Source organism: Electrophorus electricus, chromosome 5 (genome assembly GCF_013358815.1).
Source record: "Electrophorus electricus isolate fEleEle1 chromosome 5, fEleEle1.pri, whole genome shotgun sequence".
Lineage (NCBI taxonomy): Eukaryota > Metazoa > Chordata > Actinopteri > Gymnotiformes > Gymnotidae > Electrophorus > Electrophorus electricus.
In genome coordinates, this window is record NC_049539.1 from 9150390 (window position 1) to 9174567 (window position 24178).

Below are 24178 nucleotides of genomic sequence, written 5' to 3' on the forward strand. Positions count from 1 at the left end.
GGTACCTGTAGGTTAAACAGTGTTGATGAGTAATTGCACATCCAGAATGAGCATGCACACCACTTAAGAAGCTCACATCTATTCCAAAAAATGTCCACACATATAGGCCTGAGTAAATGAGAATATTTGCCGCATGTACGCTGATTCCAAACAGGCATGTTGCCGTCATGTGAGGCTGCTGTCTGAGAGGCTGTCTGTAAGGTGTTATTTGCTTCCATGGTGGCGAGTGAGCACATATGGGAATCGATGAGTGTGCACCCGAACGCTGCAACTCGTTAGACACAATCGTTAAAGCACGCCTGTTTCACGGTTTCGTTGGCACCGTCTTCAAAGCACCGAATCGGCTTTTCATCTCTGTCTCACCTGCTCCACCCACACCCATGAGGAAGAGGAGCAGGAGGAAGAACCCCCACCCCTGATCCCCAGCTTGAGCCAGTGTACGCGTGTGCTCAGGTCTCACACACCTTCACCCAGGATTTGACAGCGTGGCGTGTGTGGGGGAGGAAGGCGTACGTGCGTCTACCTCACCAACTCTAGACCATACCTGCTGGGCCTGTGGGGAGACAAGCCTTTGGGGCCGAATGAAACCAGATGTGCCCTGAGTGAGCGCATGTGCATGTGTGTGTCAGGGGATCGGATTGTCGGCCGTGAGCCTGCCGGTGTGATGGGGCCAACGTGACCCTCGGTGACCCCAGAGCCTAGAGCCCTGCAGGCAGGAAGGGTTTGCAATTGGCTTCAGCTGTGACCCGCCTCCGTGGTATTCATCAAGACAAACTGTTTTTAAACACCACACAGCTTTCTCCTTCAGAAGGAGCACCCTGCAGTGGGGGGGGGGGGGGTACAGAGAGGGTGAAAGAGAGAAAGAAAAAGAAAGAAAGAATGAAAGATTGAGAAAGGGAGACCTAAAAGACAAAAAGGGCTAAAGGAGCACTGGAAAGAAGAAAAGAGAAGAAAAGGGATCACTCCGCGATGCGGGGGGGCTGAGTGATCTGAGGGGAGGCGGGGTTAAGATAAAGGTGACAAGGCAGGTGAGATGAAAGCATGGAGTGATGCAGAGGAGAAGAAAAAAAGGACTGAAGTGTAAATGATTGAAAAGCCAAATGCAGAGCAGGGCTGGCTTCCGGGTTCGCTGCCCCTGCCTGAGTCCAGCGCTGTTGTGGAAAGGCCTGCGGCTCCAGCCAAACGCTCTTCTGTGTGGCGCAAGACGGCACTTATTTCACCGAGGCCAAGTTGGTGTGAATCCAGCCGCCAAGGCCCTGCTCCACGTCCTGCCGCTTGGCGTGCTCGTCCGGCTGACGACGCCGGGGCCCTGGCTGCTTCTCTGTGGCAGCGGCCCCGGGTCTCCAGAGTCAGACTAAGCCCTCAATTTCACACGCCTGGAGCTCCCTTCTCCCTTGCTTTCTCTGTGTCCCACTCTTTCTCGCCTCGTATTCAGGATGAGAGGCAGTTCCTCTGAGTTTGGGACCATGATGTGTGTGTGTGTGTGTGTGTGCGTGTGTGCGTGTGTGTGTGTGTGTGTGTGTGAGTGTGTGTGTGTGAGTGTGTGTGTGTGTGTGTGTGTGAGAGTATATGTGTGTGTGTGTGTGTGTGCGTGCGTGCGTGTGTGTGTGTGTGTGTGTGTGCGTGCGTGTGTGTGAGTGTGTGTGTGTGAGTGTGAGTGTGTGTGTGTGTGTGTGTGTGTGAGAGTATATGTGTGTGTGTGTGTGTGTGCGTGCGTGTGTGTGTGTGTGTGTGTGTGTGTGTGCGTGCGTGTGTGTGAGTGTGTGTGTGTGAGTGTGTGTGCGTGCGTGTGTGTGAGTGTGTGTGTGTGAGTGTGTGTGTGTGTGTGTGTGTGCGTGCGTGCGTGTGCGTGTGTGCGTGCGTGTGTGTGTATACATGTGTATGTACGTGTGTGTGTGTGTGTGTGTGTGCGTGCGTGCGTGTGCGTGCGTGTGTGTGTATACATGTGTATATACGTGTGTGTACGTGTGTGTGTGTGTGTGTGTGTGTGTGTGTGCGTGCGTGTGTGTGTGTGTGTGTGTGTGTGTATACATGTGTATATACGTGTGTGTACGTGTGTGTGCGTGTGTGTGTGTGTGTGTGTGTGTGTGCGTGCGTGTGTGTGTGTGTGTGTGTGTGTGTGTGCGCGTGTGTGTGTAAGTGCCACGGTTTGGAGAGTGGAAGAGCCTGCTGGGTTAGATTAATACTGTGCGGCCAGAGGGGGGCTAACCCCTTTCACAACTGACTGATGTCCGTCCCAAATTGATTTATGGAAATGGCTCTTAATCAATTATGTGTGGAGAGGGGAGGAAAGGGGGGCAGGAGAACAGAGGGAGGGGCAAGACAGAGCGATGAGGTGAAGAAAAATGAGGCAGGGAGGTGTTGATGGGGCTCGCAGGCAGAGTGCTGGGTGCTGGGTTGTGCTGTGCTTGAACGAAGGACTGAGCGCTGTGGTTGCATGTGGCTGTGCTTCTCAGCGTGATTTTACAGTGTTGTGTTGATTTTTGGGGGGGGGAGTTGCGCCACAGGAGGTTATGTTCTAGCTTAGTGCTGGAGTTGTGTGGGGATTTGATGCTTACAGAAATACACAATAAACTTACTAGAATTTATTGGTATATTACAGTTCAACTAACATCAATAATAATAACTAATCACCAGTGAAATAGGTAGTTTATATTTATCTTTATCTCATCATTTTTATGATATTAAAAATAAATTACTAGCGCATTATTTATCTATTTTTACATAGTATTTTTTTAATCTAAGAAATTTTGTATTTTTTGTTTTGATTTTTTACATTTTAATTTCCACAATTCCTTTTAAGCACAATTTAATTTATTTCAATATGTGAATGGGCCTTTTTTTTTTTTTAAGTACCATAATTATTATCATTGTTATTATTATTACCAAGTAGTATCCTACTCTGATGCAGAATTTTATAAGTGTCGGATACCAATATGCTGTAAACATGCAATATCTTAGGTTTCTTTATTTGTTTGAGTGTCCAGCATATGAGGCGAAATAGTTCATACATTAAGCTTTTAAATCATGTCTCATACTGCAGATCTCATACAGGGACAGGAAAAAAAGTTCCTTAGCTGTGAATGATATGATATGACTCTGTTGCCTACCCGCTTCTGTTGGCTCGAGGAGAGCACTTCACAAAGCACTTGACAAGAAAGCTCTTTTGAATGCTGTGATGTAGTTATGGCATGTGAGAGGAGTATGGAGTGTTTTCTAAAGCTCTCGTCATGCTGCCTCTATTGTGCGTGCGACATGGCAGGGGATGGGGGGTGGGGGGTGACACACTGTGCACTCATTTCTCCAGCCTGTCAGAATTCTATCTGAGATTCAGCCGGAACTAATCAACTCCAATAGGCCCTCCAATTACCCACAGTGCAATGCAGCAGGCTGGGAGGTGGCCTGTGGGAACAGAAGGGCGAGAGCAAAACTCCCCCAAACTCTCTCTCTCTCACACACACATACACACGCGCACACTCCTGGTCTACACCCACTCATACTAGCCGACACCACATACAACAGTCCCACTGTTTCACACTGCAGTAATAATAAACACTTGCAATAATATTTTCACAGCAAGCAACAGCCTGCTTCAGATCATAGCACTGCACAAATACAGCAGAAACTCGCACTGTCTCTGTCTGTCACTCTCTCTCTCTCTCTCCCTCCCTCACACACACACATAAATACACACGTGTGATAAAACACATGCAAGTAGACATACATGATGTTCTTACAGAGATGTACAGAGACTTTTTTCCTCAGTGATAACTGCAATTTCCTGGATGTTCGTGCAAGGGTATGTCCAATGAATCATTTCTGAGTGCAAATATACACAAAACCTCATCTTAAAAAACCCTGCACTATGTAAACAACGCTAAATAGCAGAGTTAAGGATCAGGAACAGCATGATAACACCACATGTAGCATGGCCTCTGTCCAATAAATGACACGGTTTCAAAGTTCTTCACCCATCCAGTGCCTAAATCACACCAAACAAGATTAAAACAAACCTGCAAGCATCAGTGCAAAAAGAGAAAATAAACTATAACACCCTGCGCAGTGGATGGTTATGGGCAAAGCACAGGGCCTGGGGCAAGCTGTGCTCCCACTCAAACAACTGGATGGCTCCGGGTAAGGTGACACGCACAGTGATACCAGCCCCCTGCTGGACACTTTCTCTAACTGCCACGTCTACCCTGAAACTTCCACTTCAGAGAAAAATGGAGGGAAAGTGAAACGTTTTGAGGTTATGTCAAAACCTCATTTTTTAAAACAATTTAGGGGAAAAAAAGATCTGAGAAGCAACTCTCTACAAATTGAAATGTTATTACTGGATTTTATCATAACTACATAGACAGAAAGCTGAGAGCAAAAGGCCAGCACAGCTCTGAGTGCTTTAATTAGTTCACTGTCCACTGTCCACTCACGACAGTGACCACACCTTACTGCACAGGTCCTGCTATGCTACTCTGCCCACTAAGGCTATCTATACTATCAAGTGGTGGAGTAATTGAGTGTGTGTGTGTGTGTGTGTGTGTGCGCGCACGTGTGTGTTTGAGAGGTCTGGCGATATGGCCCTTCAGGAAGGTGAAGTGGGAGCACTTTTTAAACGTGTTAAGAAAAGCCCAGGCTGCACCCGCCCTCATAATGAGACCTCCTCAGTGTGTTTCAATGAGCACGCCAGTCAATGACTATGTGTTTAAGTCCGTGTGAATGAGAGTGTGCGTTAGGGAGGAGGGCCAGGATAACAGTGTGTGTGTGTGTGTGTGTGTGTGTGTGTGTGTGTGTGTGTGTGTGTGAGCAAAGGAATTAATGCTTTTTCTGGGTGAGGAGAGTGTATGAGCAGACGTGAGAAATAATGCAATCGATTTCTGAGTGAATAAAGAGGCCATACACACTGTCAGCAGCAAGTGGCCTTAAAAGGACTTACACGGCAGAAACAAACTGAAAGTACTCATAATCTCGGAGCTGATATGGTCATGGTCTGGGCTGGTCATGGGTATTTTAATTGTTCGTGTTAATGTTCGTGTGTGCATGTGTGTGTGCGTGTGTATATGTGTGTGTGTGTGCGTGTGTATATGTATGTGTGTGTGTGTGTGTGTGCGCGTGAGTGTGTGCGTGCTGGGGGGAGGGAGGAGGGTTACGCTGTCTATTGACTCTTGAATGGCTTAAATGAAGGCCAGCGGATGGGAATGGGCTCTTGGCTCACAGCAGGGGGCTGCATTGAGAAGCACTGGGGCGGGGTTAATCCCCTATTCACCCTCTCCACCACTCAGCCGCTCCGCACACAAAGAGCCCCGCCCCACTCCTGCCACGTTTCCGTGACGACCCCTAACCTGGCATCTTCTGACGCGATTCCCAGCCACTCTCTGAAAGCGCACGGTTATTACCGGGTGATATTTGCCTCGTTTGATCGCCCCACGGCCCTGCGGTGCGGGCCCGGGGGGACGCAGGGAGCTCCCGCAGCAGGGGAGCGGAGCGGGAGGACGCGCTGCCTGGTCTTCAGCGAACCGGGCGGGTGTCTGGCATGCAAAAGACAGCGGCCTCGGCAGCAGAGAGGAGCAGCGGACGGAGAAAACGACGCCAGAGGAGGGCGGGACCCGTCCTGCCAGAGTAAGTGGACTGGACGCAGACAGAGAGGGAACCCAGAAACAGAGGGACCGTAAACCTGACACCAAAAGCAGTTTATTTTTTACCTGCATGCTGCCTTTGAGCCGTCACTGAGAAACATCACATGTGGAAAACAAGCGTGTATAACTTCCCATTGGGGTTCAAGGTAGCAGGCGTGTGCACCTGCAGGAATGACAAGGTTGTAGGATAATGAGCAAAGATTTCCCTCATATGTGCGCCCAGGTCTGCGCTAAACGGTCTTCTCCACCCCGTGGTTAGTGCTGGCGGTGTGGCCGTAAGTCGTGTGGCCACGGTGTCTGGCAGACATTACTGCAACGGGGGCTGAGCAGGGCTGGGCGGGGGGCAGGACTGGGCCACCTTTGCGGGACAGGACTCTGATCTCCTGCCGCAGCGATTCCATCTCCCCCATCTGACTCTGGATCAGCTGCTGGAGCCTTTGCCGCTCCTCTTCCTCAGCCTGCCGATGGCCTTGGAACTGTGTGCCCTAGTTTCCACCCACACAAACACACACGCACACACACGGGGGCTCACTTATGAGCATTGGGACAGAGACACATGATCGATCGATCTATCTATCTATCTATCTCACACACATACACACACACACACACACACACACACACGCTACCATCTTCCTGTGTCGTGCATTGAGTTTCTCCTCCAGTTCTTTCTGCTGTCTCAGCAGGCTGTTCAGGGCCTTCAGGCGTTCTGTGTGCTCTCTGGTCACCTCAGTTAATGCCTGCCTGGCTACTACCACTTTCTCCTGAAAAACACACATGCAGTTTTAATACAGCAAACACACACACACACACACACACACACACACACCTTCATGCATGTGCTTACATGCACACATGCACGCACATACACACCTTGTTAAGGTATCTAATTCTATATTGAAGGCCAAGGATGATAACACCCTTGTCCTATTTATCCATGTTTCAGGCCAAAACAGCTGTGTTAGCGAGTCTGTCCATATATATGACACAATGTGTGTGTGTGTGTGTGTGTGCCTGCATTTGTGTGTGTGTGTGTGTGTGTGTGTGTGTGTGTCTGTGAGTATGTGTGTGAGTATATGTGTGTGTGTGTGTGTGTGTGTGTGTGTATGCCTGTGTGTGTATTTGTGTGTTTATGTGTGTACGTGTTTTTGTGAGTGTGTGTGTGTGTGTGTACCTGCCAGACACGGAGCTCCTGTGTGTACTCTGCCTCTCGTATTCTGCCCTCCTGCCTCATCTCCTCCAGCATCCTGCTGCCTGACAGAGTCTGTACTGCCTCCACGTCCACCAGCTTCCCAAACTTCATCATCATCATCTGCTCACAGCGCACCTCCAACTCTGCGCACACACACACACACACACACACACACACACACACACACACACACACAAACAAAACAGATCCTTAAAACCTTCAGTTCAATGGGAGCTACTTAAGGTACGCTGCTCCTCCCACCCCCAGACTCGGTGCCTGACCATGGATCCTGGCCTCCATGCCCCTGCGGTCTAGGCTGAGCTGGGCATGTCGCTGCCGGGCCTGCCTGTAGAGCTCCCCCTGCTGGTGCTTCTCCTGCTGCAGCTCCCTGATGCGCTGATGCAGGCGGCCCAGAGCTGAGGCGTTCAGCACCAGGGCAGAGTCCAGCTTAGCGTGGAGGGCGCCCTCACTCACAAACTCGATCTGACAGAGGAGATAGCAGGAAGAGGAAGAGCTGCAAGTGCATACTAACAATCCAGAGAGTTCCGTCATACTGACACACACACACACACACACACACACACACCTACCTGGTGCAGTCTCAGTGGCACAACCACATCAAGCTCATTAAATTTCTGCTGCTTCTCTCGGTTGAAGAGCTCCAGATCACCCTCTGCTGCCTTTAGACTGCTCTGTACTATCTTCTCCTGACAGTGCAAACACACACACACACACACACTGTTTAGTTCTCTACTTCTCTGACTATAATAAATGGAACTGACGTGTAGAGAAGAGGAGGGAGGAAGAGACAGAGAGGAGACGAGAGGAGAAGAAAGGAGAGGAGTGGTTTTCTCACTTTCTTGGCCAGTGAGTCCTTCTCTTTCTTCAGGGCGTCTGCGTTCTTCTTCTCCTCTGCCAGCAGCTCCTCCACATCCAGCCGATGTTCCCGCAACACCAGTGTGTTCTCAAAGAGCTCTGGGTCACAGTCTTAAGACACACACACACACATACACACAAACATGCTACTCTTGACTGTATATACATTTTAGGGATGCCAATACTGATGGGGCTAGTATTTGGCCTGTTATTATCTCATGTAAACTTACTTGGGGGGCACACACTGTCATTAAGAGCATCTGCACCACCCTCTGACCCTTCATCTTCCTCATCATCATCCCAGTCTGACTCTTCCTCAGAGTCTTCATCACTGTCCTCTTCTACTTATATCAATAGACAATGTGCAAATAAGCACAAATACACAAAAACCACAGACACCCACAATCTCACCTCACCACACACACAGTCTCACCCCACCACACACACACCCACAATCTCACCCCACCACACACATACAGTCTCACCCCACCACACACACACACACAGTCTCACCATCAGTGCCAATCTTGTCTTTCTTCTTCACACGTTTGCTCTTCTTCTTGAAGACCCGTGTAAGGAAGTCTGCAAACTTATTGTTCTCCCCAAGTGAGGCCTGGAAGGAGGTGGCTATGGCCTTCTCTCTCTCCTGCAGTCTGGCTATTTCTCTCTTCTTCAGCTCCAACTGCTGCTTAAGCTCCTCCATCTTTAACTACAGCACACACACACACACACACATGAAAAAATGAGCACACAAATGGAAGGAGCTGTTTAAAGCTGCTGTATGCAACACTCTCAGTTCTTGCTAACTTCCCCTGGACGTGGGCAGGGGAAGACCCAGTGCCCTCCATTCAGAACTGCAGCCTCCATCGGAAGGTTCCTTCAACCACACACACGGTAGCACTCCACCCATTTCCTTGTGGAGAAGTTTCCTGATTGGTTAACACAGCCAGAGCTTGTTGAAATGTTTACTTGCTGATTACTGAGCTTGTCCAAAAAGGTTTTGTTTTGTTTTTTCTCAGTGATAGCCTGACAGCTATCAGTGTATAAAAAAAACAGTTTAGGTAAGATACTTTTAAAATACTCTTAGGTCAAATACACTTCAAGTACTCTTAAAAATAACTTTCCACACATTTAAAGACAAAATAGTAATCAAAGATATTATGAAATAATATCTTTATGGTAGCACACATGTGCAAACACGCACACACACGCACGCACGCACACACACACGCACGCACGCACGCACGCACGCACGCACGCACGCACGCACGCACGCACACACACACACACACACACACACACACACACACACACACACACACACACACACACACACACAGCCCTCACCCTGAGCTCCTTCTCCTCCTGCCCACGGGCAGTGAGCCTGTCCTGCAGTGTGGTCTCCCTCTTTTGAAAGTCGTTGAGGAGCAGCAGCTCCTCCAGCAGCGTGACGTGCCGCAAGTCGGCCATCTTCATCTGAACGTCCAGCCCCACCTTCTCCGCCCGCAGGATGCGCAGCTCCGCATCGAAGCGACACATGCCCTCCTCCATCTCCACAGGAGAGAGAGCGCGGGAAAGGGGGGGGAATGACACTTTGACAAAACCGTAACTGAATAGAGTCGTGCCGTAGAATAGAGACTTGCTGAACTGAACTGAACTGAACTGACAGGGAGGGACAGAGAGGACAGTGGGTGGGGACAGGAGATGGACACAGAGGCTTGGAGGAAAATCACAGTTTAAATGATCCTTACGCCGCTTAAAAAAATCCCACGTGATGTTAACCATTACAGTGTAAAAGTGCAAAATGGAATTTCAGAAACATATCTGAACACACATTTTCTTGCTTGTTGGACTCACATACAGACACACACACTGCATTGCAAATACACACACACACACACACACACACACCTGCTTAAGCAGTACGTCCTGCAGGTAGAGGTTCCGGATCTCCTCCACCTCCAGCACCTCCTGCTCCAGCTCGGTCAGCTGCCCCGCCGTGCGTGTGCCTGGCTCGCCATGGTCCCGTGGACTCACGTCTTCCTTCGCCACTCGCTCCTCCTCCTCCTCGATCTCCTGCCAGAGCAGCTCTAGCACATCCCAGGGCTCCTCCTGCTGCAGGGAGAGGGCGTCGCGGGCAGCCTCAGCCCGCAGGGCGGCGTAGCGCTGGAGGGTGGTGCGGGTGTAGCGCAGCCTCCGCTCTGGCATCTCCTCGGGTGCCATGGTAGGGACCGCAGGCGGCGGGCGGCGCTTCTCCGGGGGCAGGCGACCCTGCAGCGCCTGCAGCTGGTGGGAGAGGAGGCGGAGCTGAGAGATGAGCTCCACTTTAGAGTCCCGCAGAGCCAGCACACGCGCATTCATTTCACTTTTCTTCTGATAGATCTGCAGAACACACACACACACACACACACACACACAAACACACACACACACACACGAACACACATTATTTAACTGGTAGACCTCCACTGTGCATAAATCAGCATACATGGACCAGGAAATGGTCTTTGATTGCCCTCATCATTTCCTGCTGTCAGCTTCCTCTGATGGACCCTGTGGATGTAAACTCTGGAGTCATCATAGATATGTTGTAATAATATATTCATTATTTCTCACTCATAGCTCACAAAAACAAATGGTAAAGTGTTGAAAGTGGGGTCATGGTTAATTATCCTGATCAAACTTTATACACAGAAATATATATACATTTAAGAAGCAGTTAAACCATGAATAAATAAATGTTATCAGCTGAAAGTTTAAAATTTCTCTTCTCGTTTCTATGAGCTAAGAGAAATAACTGCTTTTTGCCACGACAGCACTGACATCAGCGCGTTAGTGTCTGTTCCCCTGCTGCTGACCTGCCGGTCCAGGGTAAGCAGCTGGGCTTTCTTCTTCTCCACGTTTATCCTCAGGTGCTCCGGTACCGTGAAGTCCTTTGCTGTTTTGAGTTTGAAGTCACCGAGGTACTCGGCAGCCAATTGGATTGCTCGCACATCCTCTGGGTCCTCTGAGTCCTTGCTGGGTTTTGCAGCATAGCTGAGAAAGGAGAGCATTGGTCTCTGTGTGTATACACGCACACACGCACACACATGCACAGGGGCCAGACTCACAGCTCCGCCCACTCCATCCTCCTCTTCTCGATCTTGGTGCGCGCTTTCTCCGCCTTCTCGGCTGCCTTGCGTAGTTTCTCCGCCTGCCTGCCAGCCAGCTTGCTGCCTCCAGCCTGCGGGTAACGTCTCTCCAACACCAGCACTGCGGCTACATCCGTTGGCTCTGCTGAAAGAACACAACACGCACACGATACACGGCCACAATAACACATATACACGCAGACACACACACATATACATTCACATACATATATTATACATATATTATAAACATGCATACAATTTGGCAATCCATCTTAACCAAGTACCATATTTTATCTCTCTGTCAGATTAGCATTATACACAGCAACCACACACACCCAGTGCCCCTTGGCCTCTGACCTTTGATGGTTTTATCGTTGACGTCTTTCTGTCCAGCCGTGGCGGCCTGCTGTTCCTCAGTGCTGGGGCCCCCTGCCTGTGTGTCTGGCCCGCGCTCACTCAGCTCCTGCACCATGCTGGACAGGGCCAGCAGCCTGTAGGTGCTCAGCTTATGATCACTGCTAAAAGCTGCAACTGTCACAGTGTCACACACCACCGAGTCCCAAAACCTACAGGGCAAGAGCGAGAGAGAGAGAGAGAGAGAGAGAGAATGACAAGTTCAAGGGACTGAACGGGGACAGAACCCCATGCCATTGTTAAGCAAACTGATGTAAGGAGCGGGAGGGAAGCACCTGCGCTGCATTTTTTGGAGGCCGATGCGGTGCCTCTCCTCCTCCCAGGCAAGCTCCCTCCTCACCTCTCTCACTCGCTCCGCCGTCCTCCTGTCTGCCTCCTCCCGGAAACAGCTGTCCAGCTCAAACTCCTAGGCCACCCACACAGACACACCCACACACACATATATATACATATCCCTGGCTGGTCTCAGGGCTATGACACAGAGCCCAGCAGCGCAGAACTGTTGTGTACACTGATAAGTAAGAGAGGTGAGAGGTGAGAGGTGAGAGGTGAGTACCGTGGGCTGCAGGCGGGCGTGTGCCGGCAGACTCTGGTTGAGCTGCAGCAGGGCCTGGAAGCGTTTGCGGAGCTCGGCCAGCTGCTTGCGGCGGTCCTGCCTTCTCAGTTCCGCCTCCCGGAGCAGACGGTCCAGCTCCAGCCTCTGCTTAGCTGTCTCTATACTGCATACACACACACACACACACACACACACGCACAGGCACAATACACATACCATCGCACATAACCACATGACTACAAAAAGCTCCTTTCTAACTCCTTTCAGTATCTTATTCTCTTACCTCCTCCAACTGTTGATCCTCTCTCTCTCTCACACACACACACACATACACACACACACACACACATACACACACACCTGTATGCAGTGGGATCCTCTATATCAAGGGCCAATGGTTCCGCCTCCAGACTGGGGCATGGTGACGGCACCGCGGCCCGCCCTCTGCGCAGGGCATCCTCCAGCTCCTCCTCGGTCACCACGCTCAGCGAGAAGATGTTGCCGTCGGCGCCTGCGCTCAACACGAAGCGGCCGTCATGGCTGGAGCGAAGCTGCCGCACGGCGCCGCCCTGCCCGTCATGGAGGTTCAGGGCCCAGTACGCCTGCATGGCGCCAGGGGCCGCATTGGCCGCGTCCACGGGGTATGCCCGGACGCTGCCGTCCTGCATGCCGCACAGCAGCAGTCTCCTGGCGGGGCTGAGAATGAGAGGGGGCGGGGCGGGGCGGGCGGGTGTGAGCAGGCACAGGTGGACAGACGCCCGTGTGGAGGTCCGAGCGGAGGTGAAGCGCAGGGGGGTGGGGGGCTTACCTGAAGCAGGTGGAGAGGATGGGGTTGCGATCCGTGCCCTGGATGGGGAGGAAGGAGAAAGGCTCGTCTCTCCTGTCTGCAGGGTCCACACCCTGCTGCTCTGAGAACTTACAGTGGTACAGGTAGCCTGAGTCATAGCCTCCCTGAGAGAGAGCAAGAGAGCGAAAGAAAGAAAGAAAGAAAGAAAGAAAGAAAGAAAGAAAGAAAGAAAGAAAGAAAGAAAGAAAGAAAGAAAGAAAAAACGGAATGAAGAAAGGAAGGAAGCATGAACCAAAGCAAAAGCAAGAAACAGTGTGTGTGTGTGAGTGTGTGTGTGAGTGTGAGTGTGAGTGTGAGTGTGTGTGTGTGTGTGTGTGTGTGTGAGTGTGAGTGATTGCACTTGTGTGTACCATTGAGAGCCAGAAGGCTCCAGGCTCTGAGTAAAACATGCAGAAGAGAGGGCTGGGGGGGCTGGGGATGTAGATGGGCGGTAGCTCCGCCTCCTTCCCCGCCTCCTCCTCCTGTAGCTCCTCCTCCTGTAGCTCCTCCTCCGTGGGCTCTCGGCTTGCTTCCTTCACCTTCCGCAGCCTCTCCTCACGCTCCTTTTTTCTCTTCTCCTTCACCACCTGCCTGCGTGCTATCTCCGCATCCCTCTGTGGAAGAAAACACACACACACGCTACTATAACTATTACACCACATGGCTTTGTAAATACAATATACCCACTGCATGTCACACGCAGAGCTGCCCAGCTGAAAGGCAACTCTAGTCCCATAACCCAGTTTATTCAGGAGCAGAGACATGTTAAGAAACAAAGCCTTTTACTTTAAACCAATCTCCCAACACAAGCCAGCTGATCACCGACTGACCTCAATACGTGACCTGATGCTGTGGAAGCAGAAGTGTCTGATGGGAAGGTTCTGCAGAAGGTACGAGCTACCCACACTCACACCGCCTAGTCCAGGAGCCTCAACCTCTACGACATGACCAGTCTGACATGCAACCAGCAGACTGTTTCTCTCCTTTAATAACACACACACACACACACACACACACACACACACACACACACACACACACACACACACACATATGCACTTATAATTTGCATGTGTCATATTTTCTAAACAACAAACCAAGGCATTTCATTAAAGTAAACAAAGACAACATATCATCAACAACAACAGCAACAACAACCACCAAACATGTTATTTCAGTGTGCCTGACTTGTTCACAGACACACACACACACACACATACGTCATGCACAGACTCACATGAGAGTGAGGAGCCCACTGTAGACCCTGCACTGGTCCTGGCACAGAGATAAAGCCGATAGGCTCATACCTGCCCCCTACTGCAAAAAAGAACACAGTGCAGTCCACACTCTGCAGAGAGAGGCAGAGAGACAGGGAGAGAGAGATACAGACAGTGAGAAAGAGAGAGACAGAGTGAGAGAGGGAGGGACAGAGATACATGTCTGGCGAGATGTCACGTGATTTCTAATACAAACCCACACACATAAAAACCTCGCCCACAGCCCCTACCCCGGTAGCCATCATCTCTCCGTCCCGTTCATAGGAGATGGCGGTCACAGGTGCATTGTGGGGCTTGAAGGCTTGCTTGAGGCGGAGCTCGGCGTCACCGGAGCGACTAATTCCGGCAACTACGCGGAGCCTCTGAGGATTGTACAGCTCCAACAGACGCACCACGCCATCGTCAAAGCCCACCGCCAGAAGACCCTCACCACTGTTCACCTGTGAGAGAGGGTGCAGTCACAGCATACATCATACAGACCACTCTGTTCCATTTAAAAATAAAGAAAGAGAGGAACACGCATGCACACCGCATGGGGGGCCCAGGTGAGAGACGTCCCACCCTGTTTGAATCGGATGGTTGTGAGCTCCTTGTTAGAGAGGTAGTCAAAGATCCTGACTGAACCTGTTAGAGAAAGATAATGCGTCTTTACGTCTTAATTCATTTTGCTCCCAACCTTACCATACAACAGTGATCTTAAAGGACCAATAAATCGTTTTGGTTTTTTTTCAAACTACAAAACAGCCATTATAATGACACCTAGTGGCCTGGACGTATCAGAGATGCTGTACTAAATCTATTTGAAACATGGCTGCCTCCATGGGCGCGACTCGCTCTATGGAGCATAAACTGGTTCATTCTGGAACTACAAAGCCACTTGATTCTTGTGAGCTGCACGTGAAAGAAAAAATGAAAAAACAAATAACCACTTTCATGAATATAGTTTGCTACTTTATGGAGGTAAAAATGACTTATTGCCCCTTCAGTACAGACTTTACAGTATCGTATTAATGAAAAAGCCAAGTTCAAACTTACTTCATACACATCCTAAAATATCGAAAAATACATGACCTGCATTTGTAATCCAAGTAGACTTGATTTGATGCAAAACTAATGTGACACAATACATATCCTGTACCAACATTTTAATGGGAACAATGTACAGTTAAATCCCTAAGTGACAGGGAGCTGTCCTGAATGGTAATGCTCTTGTATGTGCTAATATGTGCATGCATCCTGGGTCTCACAGTCCAACGCGGTGGTGGCCATCAGGTGACTGCTACCAGAAACATCCATGCCCTCAATCGCCCCGGCGTGGAACGAGAAAAGACACTCCGGGTCGTGGGTCTGCAATAGGCCCAGACACACACATAAACACACCAACACTCCCTCACCACCCACTTTATCCCTAATACAGTACACCTACACTTGCATTATGAAGCATATATATTTATACTGTTGCCACACACAGTTTTTCCATGCTGTTTAACGCTGGTCAGTGGGCACAGGCCCACAGCTGGCTGGATGTTGCATGCGTGGTGATCCACTCTTGACGTGGCAGTGGCACTGGTGTGACAATGATAGGGCATCAGCCCCAGCAGGTTCGCTGGGAGCGTTTCCACAGGTCAGTGTCACTGCGGGGCCGAGAGCTGCCCAGCCACCCAAAAACATCCGACGAACAGCGACCACTGATGACGAGCTGGAGGACGGCTACGGCTAGCACAGACGTGTGCTATAGATGGGCTATAGTCTCCAGCGATATGACTACAGAACACACATATATGATGGCTGCTAAAGAACATCACTGGAAGGCCTTGTGAAACTTACGAGATTGGAGAATGACAGGTCCAGCTTCCAGATCCCTCCGTTAGAATCCTACGGCATTACAAACAAATAGATGGTGGCTGTTCCAAAAGTGAGCCTCACGCACAAAGCCTGACCCACCCTAGGCCATGAAACACTGTAACACTGGTGTAGCACTCAGGCTTAGCAGAGTGATACACGGAGCTGTCAAATGACATTTTCATACCATGAATCTCTACATAATCAATGCACACATTTATGCGCATTTTTAATATCAGTTTGTGTGTGATCAGCTCTGTCAAGCTCGTTGTGACAATAAGGTTTTGGTGATACCGAAGCTCTGTTTTCCTAAATTCCAGAGATGATCTCAGGTGCTCTCACCTGGGCAAACCAGAAGGTGGAGTCGGGCACGGAGCTCTTCACCATGGAGGACAGGCTCACGCCACGGCCGATCATCACCTCGTTCATGGGCTCGAGCTCAAACAGGCCGCTGTCATCCACACAGTCTGCTGCGTCGATGGTCTCGAAGTCCCAACACTGCAGCAAGGGTGACATAAGGCAGGCGGCGAGAAAGGAATAAAGGCAGAGACACGCCGTTGAATCATTCTGAAACTCTGTGAATCATGACTTATTTTGGCATGTAATGGCTGGTGGATGTGATTTTCGCATATCGCTTTCTACGCAGGCTACTCGCCCGGACTGCTCCGTCTGTGCCTATGGTCATCAGCTCCCCCTCGTCCAGGGCAAACTGCTGGATGGTCCCAGCGTGACAAGTGCGGCCCTCTTTCCGACAAATCTCGACCTTTATCAAGCCCCCGTCCCACAGAAGCATATTGCCCCACTCTGAGCCCGACACCACCTAAAAGAGAGACAGAAAATGTGACAGAAACAAGGGAATGCAGCTAATAAAGACATTAATCAGTATATATGTGTGCAGGAAGCACACTGGTAGCAGACAAAACCACACCTTGCCATCAGGAAGCTCAACATATCCCTCAATATCTGTCAGAGCTGTCTTCCCAAACTTTCCCAGCATGCCTTGCAGCTTCAGGCCTGTAAAGGTGTTCGCCATCTTCCAGAACCTACCCATAAAACAGAATCCGAACCATCCCAGGAAACAAAAACCCACTCAGCATACCAATACTGGAACTAGCAAATGTAGAAGCATCTTAGCCCACTTGAATGAGCACACACTAACTTGATGTGTCCGGAGCCTGAGGTGGTGAGCTGCCCTGGATTGTCTGGGGAGAAGGTGACACGGTAGACGTCCTGGGAGAAGGCTTTGCAGCGCAACATTACCTGCTCCTCTCTCCAGTCCCAGAGGGTCAACATGTAGTCGGGCGCACTACCAACGCTTGCCAGCAAGGTGCCCTCACGGTTGAAATTCACAAAGCTGTATGCTTGACCTGTGCCTCCTGATGAATACATAAACACACAGGTTCAGTTCAGTGCAGGTGTGTTATCATTACACTTAGGGAAAAGTGCATAGTGTGATAAAGAAGCATCTCTTATTAGTTCAAGAGTTAGGCAAGTTGAGAGTCAACACATAAGAAATCTGTAGTCCATAATTCTGTTGGAAACCCAGTGAATATTAGAGAGTGTGTGTTTTTACTGTGGGTATGAGACAAATGTCATCAAAAATAACATATACAACCGCCCTGATCTGTTTTTCTTCTTATGTTGTCCCATATGAATAAAGGCATGTGAAAGTGCAGTACCTCTGAGGAGTCGGTAGGGGCGCAGTGAAGGGTACTCATAAATAATGATGTTGGGCAGCTCGCCCTTCTCCGCCACGGCAAGGTATCTCTTAGTGGGATGAGTCTTAAAATAGAGGCATAAAGAGACTGCTTCAAAACCTAGTCTAACACCAGTGTCAGACTTGGAGTAACTAAGACACTTTAGCACAAACGCCAACAAATAAATACACACGTGATAGCACGCAGAGTGTCTTCTTGATGTGTTATTATCTTTTTTTTAATGACCCATTCGTTACTGATCCCAGGCCTGTTATGAGCGACAGATAGTACCATAATCGCGCCGATGCCGCCTCCGCTACAGCTGCGGACGTAGCGCTGCTCTTTGGTGCGAACGTCCAGGAGAACCAGCACGTTCCCCGCCATGAAGGCCAGCGTGCTCTCATCCAGCAGCTGCAGGTTGGCCCGACGCTTGCAGTCGTAGCCGAACGAATACCTGGCTTGTTGTTATGGCAACTGTGACTGAAGCGTGAGGTCGGTGACACGACAGTGTAATTGTCGCAGTCACCACATGAGGACAGTATTTGCATAGCGTGTGCATGAACCTAGTCCAACTCAGTTAACGGTAGTCATTGAATAATGTCATATGTGTGATCATTTAGTGGAGTATTGTTACTATGAGGAAACAACGATATTTTTTTTGTTTATTTTGTTTTGAGAATATCATCTTAAACTTGGTACAAACAGTCCTGCGCACAGTTAAAATCCCTCTGAAGCAGACCAGAGCTTCTAGGATACGAGAGCTGCAGCAGATTCGGAGGGATGTTGGAGTCTGCAGTAGTAAACGCTTTCGAACAGAGTTCTTCATAGTCGTAATGCAGATGCTCGGCAGTTGTTCTCCTCTTCTTATCCTCATCGTCCTCACCTGCACGGGCTTCATTTATTTCAACGCCGCAAGAGACCTCTACATCTAAAACAAAAACAGTTGAAGTCCGGTACACTCAAGGTCTGTATTTAGCAAGCCTTAGACGGAGTCTGAGTCACAGTGAAGGGAAGCCCACTGCGGACTCACTCGCTGGTGGCTCGTTAGCCCCCAATTTTGCTGTGCGGGCTGTCTGGGGATCGGTACCCTGCTCATCTCTTGACTGATCGAGAGCATCCGGCCGTTCAGGCGGATAATCTGGATCAAAGAATTAAAGACATTTAAGATAAATGTTTATGAGACCAAGGGAGATGAATCTATGGGCAGTGGTAGCTCAGTGGTTAAGGTACTTGACTTGTAATTGGAAGGGTGCCCGTTCAAGCACCACCACTGCCAAGTTGTCACTGTTGGGGCCCCTGAACAAGGCCTTTAACCCTCAAGTTGTACTCACTCATAATTGTAAGTCGCTTTGGATAAAAGCGTCAGGTAAATGTATGGCATTTACGTTACTGTACTGTTATCAGTGACATAGATAACCAACAAATGTCAATCATAAACAAATATAATACATATAACTTATAATAACCTAGCAAAATCTATTAACATATATGGTAGTTAGCTAGTATAGTTAATCGATATGGCAAGGCCGCATCCACATTTTGGCTCGGTGTCAGTATTTTCAGAGTAGAGACGCCAGATGTTGAATGACCCAGCTCGACAATTAACTACCAGGTTAATAAGCAAGTTCATCTATCTATATTCTGCTAGAAAATGTATGGTAGAGGCAGGTCAAGAAGACTATAAAACCCTCTCGGCTGAGGATTTAGACTGCACCACTTTCATCTAGTTTTAAACGCTACCTTGTAAGGCCACCTCCTCAGTCATGTCCTCCGAAGAGTCCTTGTTCGTTTGGCATGTTGCCTTAGCAACCTCTGGGTGGGTTCTCGTGCTCGCAATGTATTGTGGGAACTGTAATTTGTCAGAAATCATTTTAGTTAGTGACAGGGGAGCTTTTGCCTGGAGAATTAAATGCGACTAACTTCGTTACAGCAATTATGTGTCAGGGTTTCATCGGTTAGTTAGCGAGTGCTGATAGCACAGCAAATGGTGGCCTCGTAATTCGGCTTTTAATGGGGCCAAACCTGTTTCTTTTAATGTAACCTAGATAGGGATAGCTATCTTAGCTAGGTTAGCTAACAGCTAGCTACTTCTAACTTGGGAGGAAGTGGACTTTCCGTTTTTGAAAGTGTACGCAGCCAAATATACACTTCAGTTTCTGACTGCTAACCTATAACAGAATAGTCTAGCCAAATGTGTCATCTTAATCGAGTCTGCTTCCTCACTGTTTCTGTTTTCCTCTTTTTCTGCCAGTTTTTATTTTAGCAAGTCTGTTATCTAGCTAGCTTGTTAGATTATCTTTACTGACCGTTTATGAGTAAACCGTAAATTTGACATTCTGTTTTAAGCCTTTTTTTAATTCTGCACACATGTCCTGGATGTCCTACGATGGAATCCAGGCCAGAGATGTCTCTTGATTTAGGTGGGTGCACTTTGAGTCACTGCTGTGCAAATATGGAGCGTTGCTTATTATTTGAAAATGTCCGGGTGTTCGGTCCTTGAAAAGTAAGCAGTCAGCCAAGCAACCACTAACCTTTCACGCACATACTGATGTCACTCGAAACTCGTCTGTTGTCCAACGCCAGATATAGGAATAAGGCAAACGGTGAAGGCTCATCTGCTAGCATCGCAGAAGCTCCTGGTGCCATCTCTGTACAACTTGGCCCCGCTGCTGGACTCTGCTCTGGCTGTTGGCATTCTATCTCAGGATAACTACCAGGAGATAAAGGCTGAGAAGACTCCACAAAACAGTGCCCGCAAACTGCTGGAGATCGTTCATGGTCAGATGGATGAGAGTGAGGCTACACGCTTCCTGCAGTGCCTGAAGGAATGCAAGCAGCACTATCCTCGTCTACGCCCGTGGCTGTCTGCCCATTCAGGTATCGCCCCACTTCCTCTCTTAATTTTTCTGCCACTTAAGCTAAAGTAACTAAAGTTAAAAAAAAAATTCTCGCTTTGTTTTCTTATTTAACAGATATTCCACGAGGACCCACAGGTATGTCGAAATTTGCTTCAACCCCAAATGTCGTCTGCATGAGTACATTCAGGTGTCTGTCCAGCTGTGTGAATGCATGATCTCGCTCCTTTCAGAGCGGCAGCTGCAGGCCGACTTCTCTGCCCTGTGCAGCCGTCTGGGTTCATCTGTGCTGCCTGTCTCCCTGGCCCTGTTCTCCAGCAGCACCCTCACCCAATTTGACCTGGAACGGATCCAGGCGTCACCCACACCTACTCAGCAGGCCCAGATCCTACTGGCCACCTGTCTGACTAAAGGGGAGACTGCCTGCAGGAACTTCTACACAGCTCTATACAGTGAAGACCAGCAGTTGGCTGAGGATATGAATGGTAGGGAGTACTGTGTTATTAGATTAAGCTTCATATACAGGATTAGTTGCCATGGCAAGGCAAGTAGCATGTCTCACATGCTTTGCTCTCAAAAGTGCAAGGGGCATGATTTATGTTAAAGTGTAGCACATAGAGGTGTAGTTCACTGAGTGGCATTTGTCATTCTGACTTGTAAGAATGACTGTCATACTCAAGTCCCATCCTGACTGGCCCCTTGCTTAGCATAGGGTTTATAACTGTTTGGTCAGATCTTGACTGTGTCAGGTTAACATTTACATGTGCATAAATATAGATCGGTGTTGAATATAAAAACTGGTGGAATCAGCAAGCAAATAACAGAGATGGTTGTTATCCAACTCTGCAAAGCTAAAATGCAATACATTGTAATCACTTTTTTTTCTAATATAAAAACAGTACAGACCTTCTTACCAAGCCCGACCTTTGTAAGAAAAACACTCTGAAATTACATGCACCAACCACAAAGACCTAGCACAATTTTTTTTTCTTTTTTCTCTTTTAAACCTTGTCATCTGTTTTATTTTCCACAGTCAGTAATTTGGTGAAGGATCTGTCCCTCAGCAACGACTATGAGGTCAGCAATATTGCCATGGGTGTAGAAGAGACAAGAGACCAAGAAGGAGGCCTGCTGCCTCAGTCAAGTGAGTGCTCATCTATCCGAACCCTCATCTGCAGACATGTACGCGACTGCAACTGGATGCAGCTGTTTGCTGGATGGTGACTGTGACACTGCTCTCAGGTGTGCTGCAGCAGGTGAGCACTCGGCTAGGTGTGTCTGTGGACACCAACGCCCGGCTGAATGTCTGCGAGCTGGGTGTGGCGCTGGGCCTGCCCCGTCGGGATGTCAGAGAGTGCCTCTTGGAGGGTGTGAGCATAGAGGACATGCCCCAGCTGGAAGCTCTAGTGTCCCTCTTCATGGAGAAGACGGAGGATGTGGAACGGCTCCTCAGCCGAGTAGCAGAGCTTGACATCAAAAGTATGTGGACAATTGCACCTCGATGGTTTTTAAGAGAGAAGTTATTTTATTGTCTGCATAGAGACAAATGGAATGGTAATTTCCTGTGATCTCCAGGGGTGCAGCTCTCTGAGAGGGGCTGCTTGTCTCTGAAGCTGCTACAGGAGGCTGAAGCTCTGCTCCGAAGAGGAAGCCACAGTCACCTCCACTCCTGGGACCCCCTGCACGATCAGGATCACCTGCACGGCCCAGAGCGGCTGCATGTTGGGGATTGCAGGGACCAGTGCATGGTGTGGGCCGTTTTCAGCTTCCTTGTGGGGGACTGCCTGGCCGAGGCCCTGGAGGAACCGGAGCTGAAGCCCAGCGACAGCCTGGCTGGGATGCTACGGCAGCTGCGGGGCTGTGAGTGGATAGAGGCAGCGCTCCTGCAGGAGGCGGAGCAGTGCTGGACGGAGGGAGGGCAGGAAAACCTGTTGCAGAGCGTGAGGGTTCTTGCCCAGATACTGAGGGACCTACATCCTTTGCAACACGACCTGCGGCTGTCGGCGCCAGCGGAGGGTGTGTATTCCTGTAGGCCCAGCAGGCTCCACAGGGTCACCTCCTTCCAGGGCCTGTCGGCTCGGATTATCCGGAAAGCCCTGAGCAGTATGGTTCCTGCCTCATCACGCCAGGATGAGACGCCTTACGCTCCACAGTACCGGGATGTGTGCATTTGTGTGGCCCAACTGCTTGATAAGGTCGAGTCAGAAGTGGGCACTGGTGAACTCACGAACGCCCCCGTTGCTCAAGTCACCAAGTGCATTCGCCTCTTGCTCTCCCGACCCGCCTTTAACTCGCAGGCCTTCGACGCAGGCGTTCGGTACCGCTTGCTGTCTCTGGCAGAGTTCAGTTCTGCACAGCTGGGCCTGGGCCTGGGCCCTCTCGCACAACTGCACCAGGAGACCCTGTTCAGCCTGCAGTACCACCTGCAGCCAGGCGAGCACCACAGCTTCCACCTGTATCCGGAATCCGTTCGGATGCTTGGTCCCTCACAGCCACGCCTGCTCTCGGTGCTCAGCACCAGGGGGCCAGTCGCCATAGACAATGGAGTAGAGGAGGACTTCAGTTTCAAAACGTCTGAGGCAACTTCTTTCCTGGTGCAGCTGCGCTGCCTGCGCTACGAGGCGGGCAAAGGGCGTTTGGAGGTTCGAGAGCCATGCTGCGTGCTGGCGTGTCACCTCAGGGAGGAGGGCTCACGGGCGGTTCGTTGGTTAGCGGTGGATATTTTAGGAGAGGAAGATGACAAAATGTGGGTGAGAGAGGGAGGAGGGAGCAGGTGGCGGGAAGAACTGGCAGATGTTGTACAGAGACATTCTGCCAAGCTCCAGGAGGAGGGCTGCTGCTTCAGGGTCACAAGCTCAGAGCCACTGTGTAAGGTCAGGTTTAGCTGCAGGGGTGGAAGACTGTGGGCCACACCACTTGGAGGCTGTGAGGTACTCTGAAACTGTCTTCTCGTTGTGACGTTCACTTTAAGTGGAGCTTGACAAGATGCCACACTAACAACAGGCAAACTGTGGGCAATCGGGCAAACTCGACTCCAAAGGATAATCACTGTCTTATAAGCGCTACATTGCAGGTCATCCTGAAAACTTGCACCGTTTCAAATGCACCAAATCCTCTTAAACTATCTACATATAGTGCAGATGACTTCTGCTCACTCAAGTTCATGTAAAATTTTAATCATCTAGTGTTTTTCCGTCTCCTCTGCCTGCTGGATCTGTAGTGTATGTCCAGTTACCATGAATAATGCTGACACATTTCAATGCACTTAATGTCTCAGGAAGGGTAGCCAAAGGGCAAAAGTTATAAAAACGGAACAGAAAATGGCACCTTGTTAAAACATTTCCTCATTCGTAAACGCGGATTGCCAAAGTACCAGAGTATTTTACTGTTGTTTTTTTAATATACAAGTATGTTCTCATTTGCATTGAACATTAGCGATTCATAATAGAATGCTGCCCTCAAAAAAAAAAAGAGAGAGACTTGAACCTGCCACACCAGTTTCCCGGTAAGGAGACAACATTCTACACCCTCACCCATTTGGCAAATTTACTTAAAAAGCACATTTTTAGACTGAGTGAACATGATGGCACACTTTGCAAAGAGCTTTTAACAGATCTAGTCAGGAGAGACAATTTTGCTGCTATTCTATGATTTAGAAGAACCAAAGTCATCAACTCAGCACAACCACACAGTTCCCTCTCGGCTAAAATTACAAATATGCAGCATTTATATGCAACTGTAAGCAAACCTCTCTCAAGACTAGGGTTAGTCATCCATTTCTGGGTGTGGCTCTTTACTGTAAATGAAACAATACACATGTCGATTCTGAGTGGTTTCATGTTGGGCACAGGTGAATTCACTGCAGCTGCAAGTTGA

At 49.4% G+C, this 24178-nt stretch overlaps 2 protein-coding genes across 4 annotated transcripts; one reads left to right on the forward strand and one right to left on the reverse strand.

The window, feature by feature from the left end:
* Positions 1 to 5661: 5661 nt before the first annotated feature.
* On the reverse strand, positions 5662 to 20019 carry LOC113576125 (cilia- and flagella-associated protein 44). 2 transcript variants are annotated; one of them, XM_035526349.1, is made up of 34 exons: positions 19979 to 20019; positions 19188 to 19296; positions 18478 to 18585; positions 18204 to 18375; positions 17739 to 17901; positions 17430 to 17532; positions 16910 to 17126; positions 16679 to 16793; positions 16406 to 16570; positions 16093 to 16248; positions 15736 to 15783; positions 15156 to 15255; positions 14438 to 14532; positions 14139 to 14348; positions 13869 to 13979; positions 13462 to 13614; positions 13003 to 13245; positions 12614 to 12756; positions 12166 to 12501; positions 11806 to 11968; positions 11525 to 11655; positions 11193 to 11401; positions 10812 to 10974; positions 10560 to 10737; positions 9613 to 10083; positions 9049 to 9252; positions 8215 to 8410; positions 7932 to 8042; positions 7682 to 7812; positions 7416 to 7532; positions 7107 to 7308; positions 6808 to 6968; positions 6263 to 6397; positions 5662 to 6118 (listed from the first exon to the last, which is right to left on the reverse strand). In XM_035526349.1, the coding sequence occupies exons 2-34, from the start codon at positions 19210 to 19212 to the stop codon at positions 5864 to 5866; spliced, it is 5490 nt and encodes a 1829-aa protein (XP_035382242.1). In that variant the 5' UTR covers positions 19213 to 19296; positions 19979 to 20019; the 3' UTR covers positions 5662 to 5863. The 2 variants fall into 2 exon arrangements, with proteins under 2 accessions (XP_035382242.1, XP_026863865.2); XM_027008064.2 differs by having other exon boundaries at positions 10812 to 10977.
* Positions 19315 to 23773, forward strand: LOC113576118. 2 transcript variants are annotated; one of them, XM_035526350.1, is made up of 8 exons: positions 19315 to 19575; positions 19845 to 19867; positions 20031 to 20324; positions 20420 to 20440; positions 20536 to 20787; positions 21336 to 21446; positions 21545 to 21781; positions 21878 to 23773. In XM_035526350.1, the coding sequence occupies exons 2-8, from the start codon at positions 19852 to 19854 to the stop codon at positions 23239 to 23241; spliced, it is 2295 nt and encodes a 764-aa protein (XP_035382243.1). In that variant the 5' UTR covers positions 19315 to 19575; positions 19845 to 19851; the 3' UTR covers positions 23242 to 23773. The 2 variants fall into 2 exon arrangements, with proteins under 2 accessions (XP_035382243.1, XP_026863848.2); XM_027008047.2 differs by having other exon boundaries at positions 19315 to 19867.
* The last annotated feature ends 405 nt before the right edge of the window (positions 23774 to 24178 follow it).

What these genes read in the sequence shown, in the direction of transcription:
- LOC113576125 (XM_027008064.2), bottom strand. Translation starts at nt 19,212, where the DNA reads ATGACTGAGGAGGTGGCCTTACAAG. An exon ending in GCACAGACGGAGCAGTCCGG is followed by an intron (nt 16,249 to 16,405) that starts GCGAGTAGCCTG and finishes CCCTTGCTGCAG; the next exon opens with TGTTGGGACTTCGAGACCAT. An exon ending in AGGACGTACTGCTTAAGCAG is followed by an intron (nt 9,253 to 9,612) that starts GTGTGTGTGTGT and finishes TCTCCTGTGGAG; the next exon opens with ATGGAGGAGGGCATGTGTCG.
- LOC113576118 (XM_027008047.2), top strand. Translation starts at nt 19,834, where the DNA reads ATGGAATCCAGGCCAGAGATGTCTCTTGATTTAG. An exon ending in GTGGCTGTCTGCCCATTCAG is followed by an intron (nt 20,325 to 20,419) that starts GTATCGCCCCAC and finishes CTTATTTAACAG; the next exon opens with ATATTCCACGAGGACCCACA. An exon ending in AGGCCTGCTGCCTCAGTCAA is followed by an intron (nt 21,447 to 21,544) that starts GTGAGTGCTCAT and finishes CACTGCTCTCAG; the next exon opens with GTGTGCTGCAGCAGGTGAGC.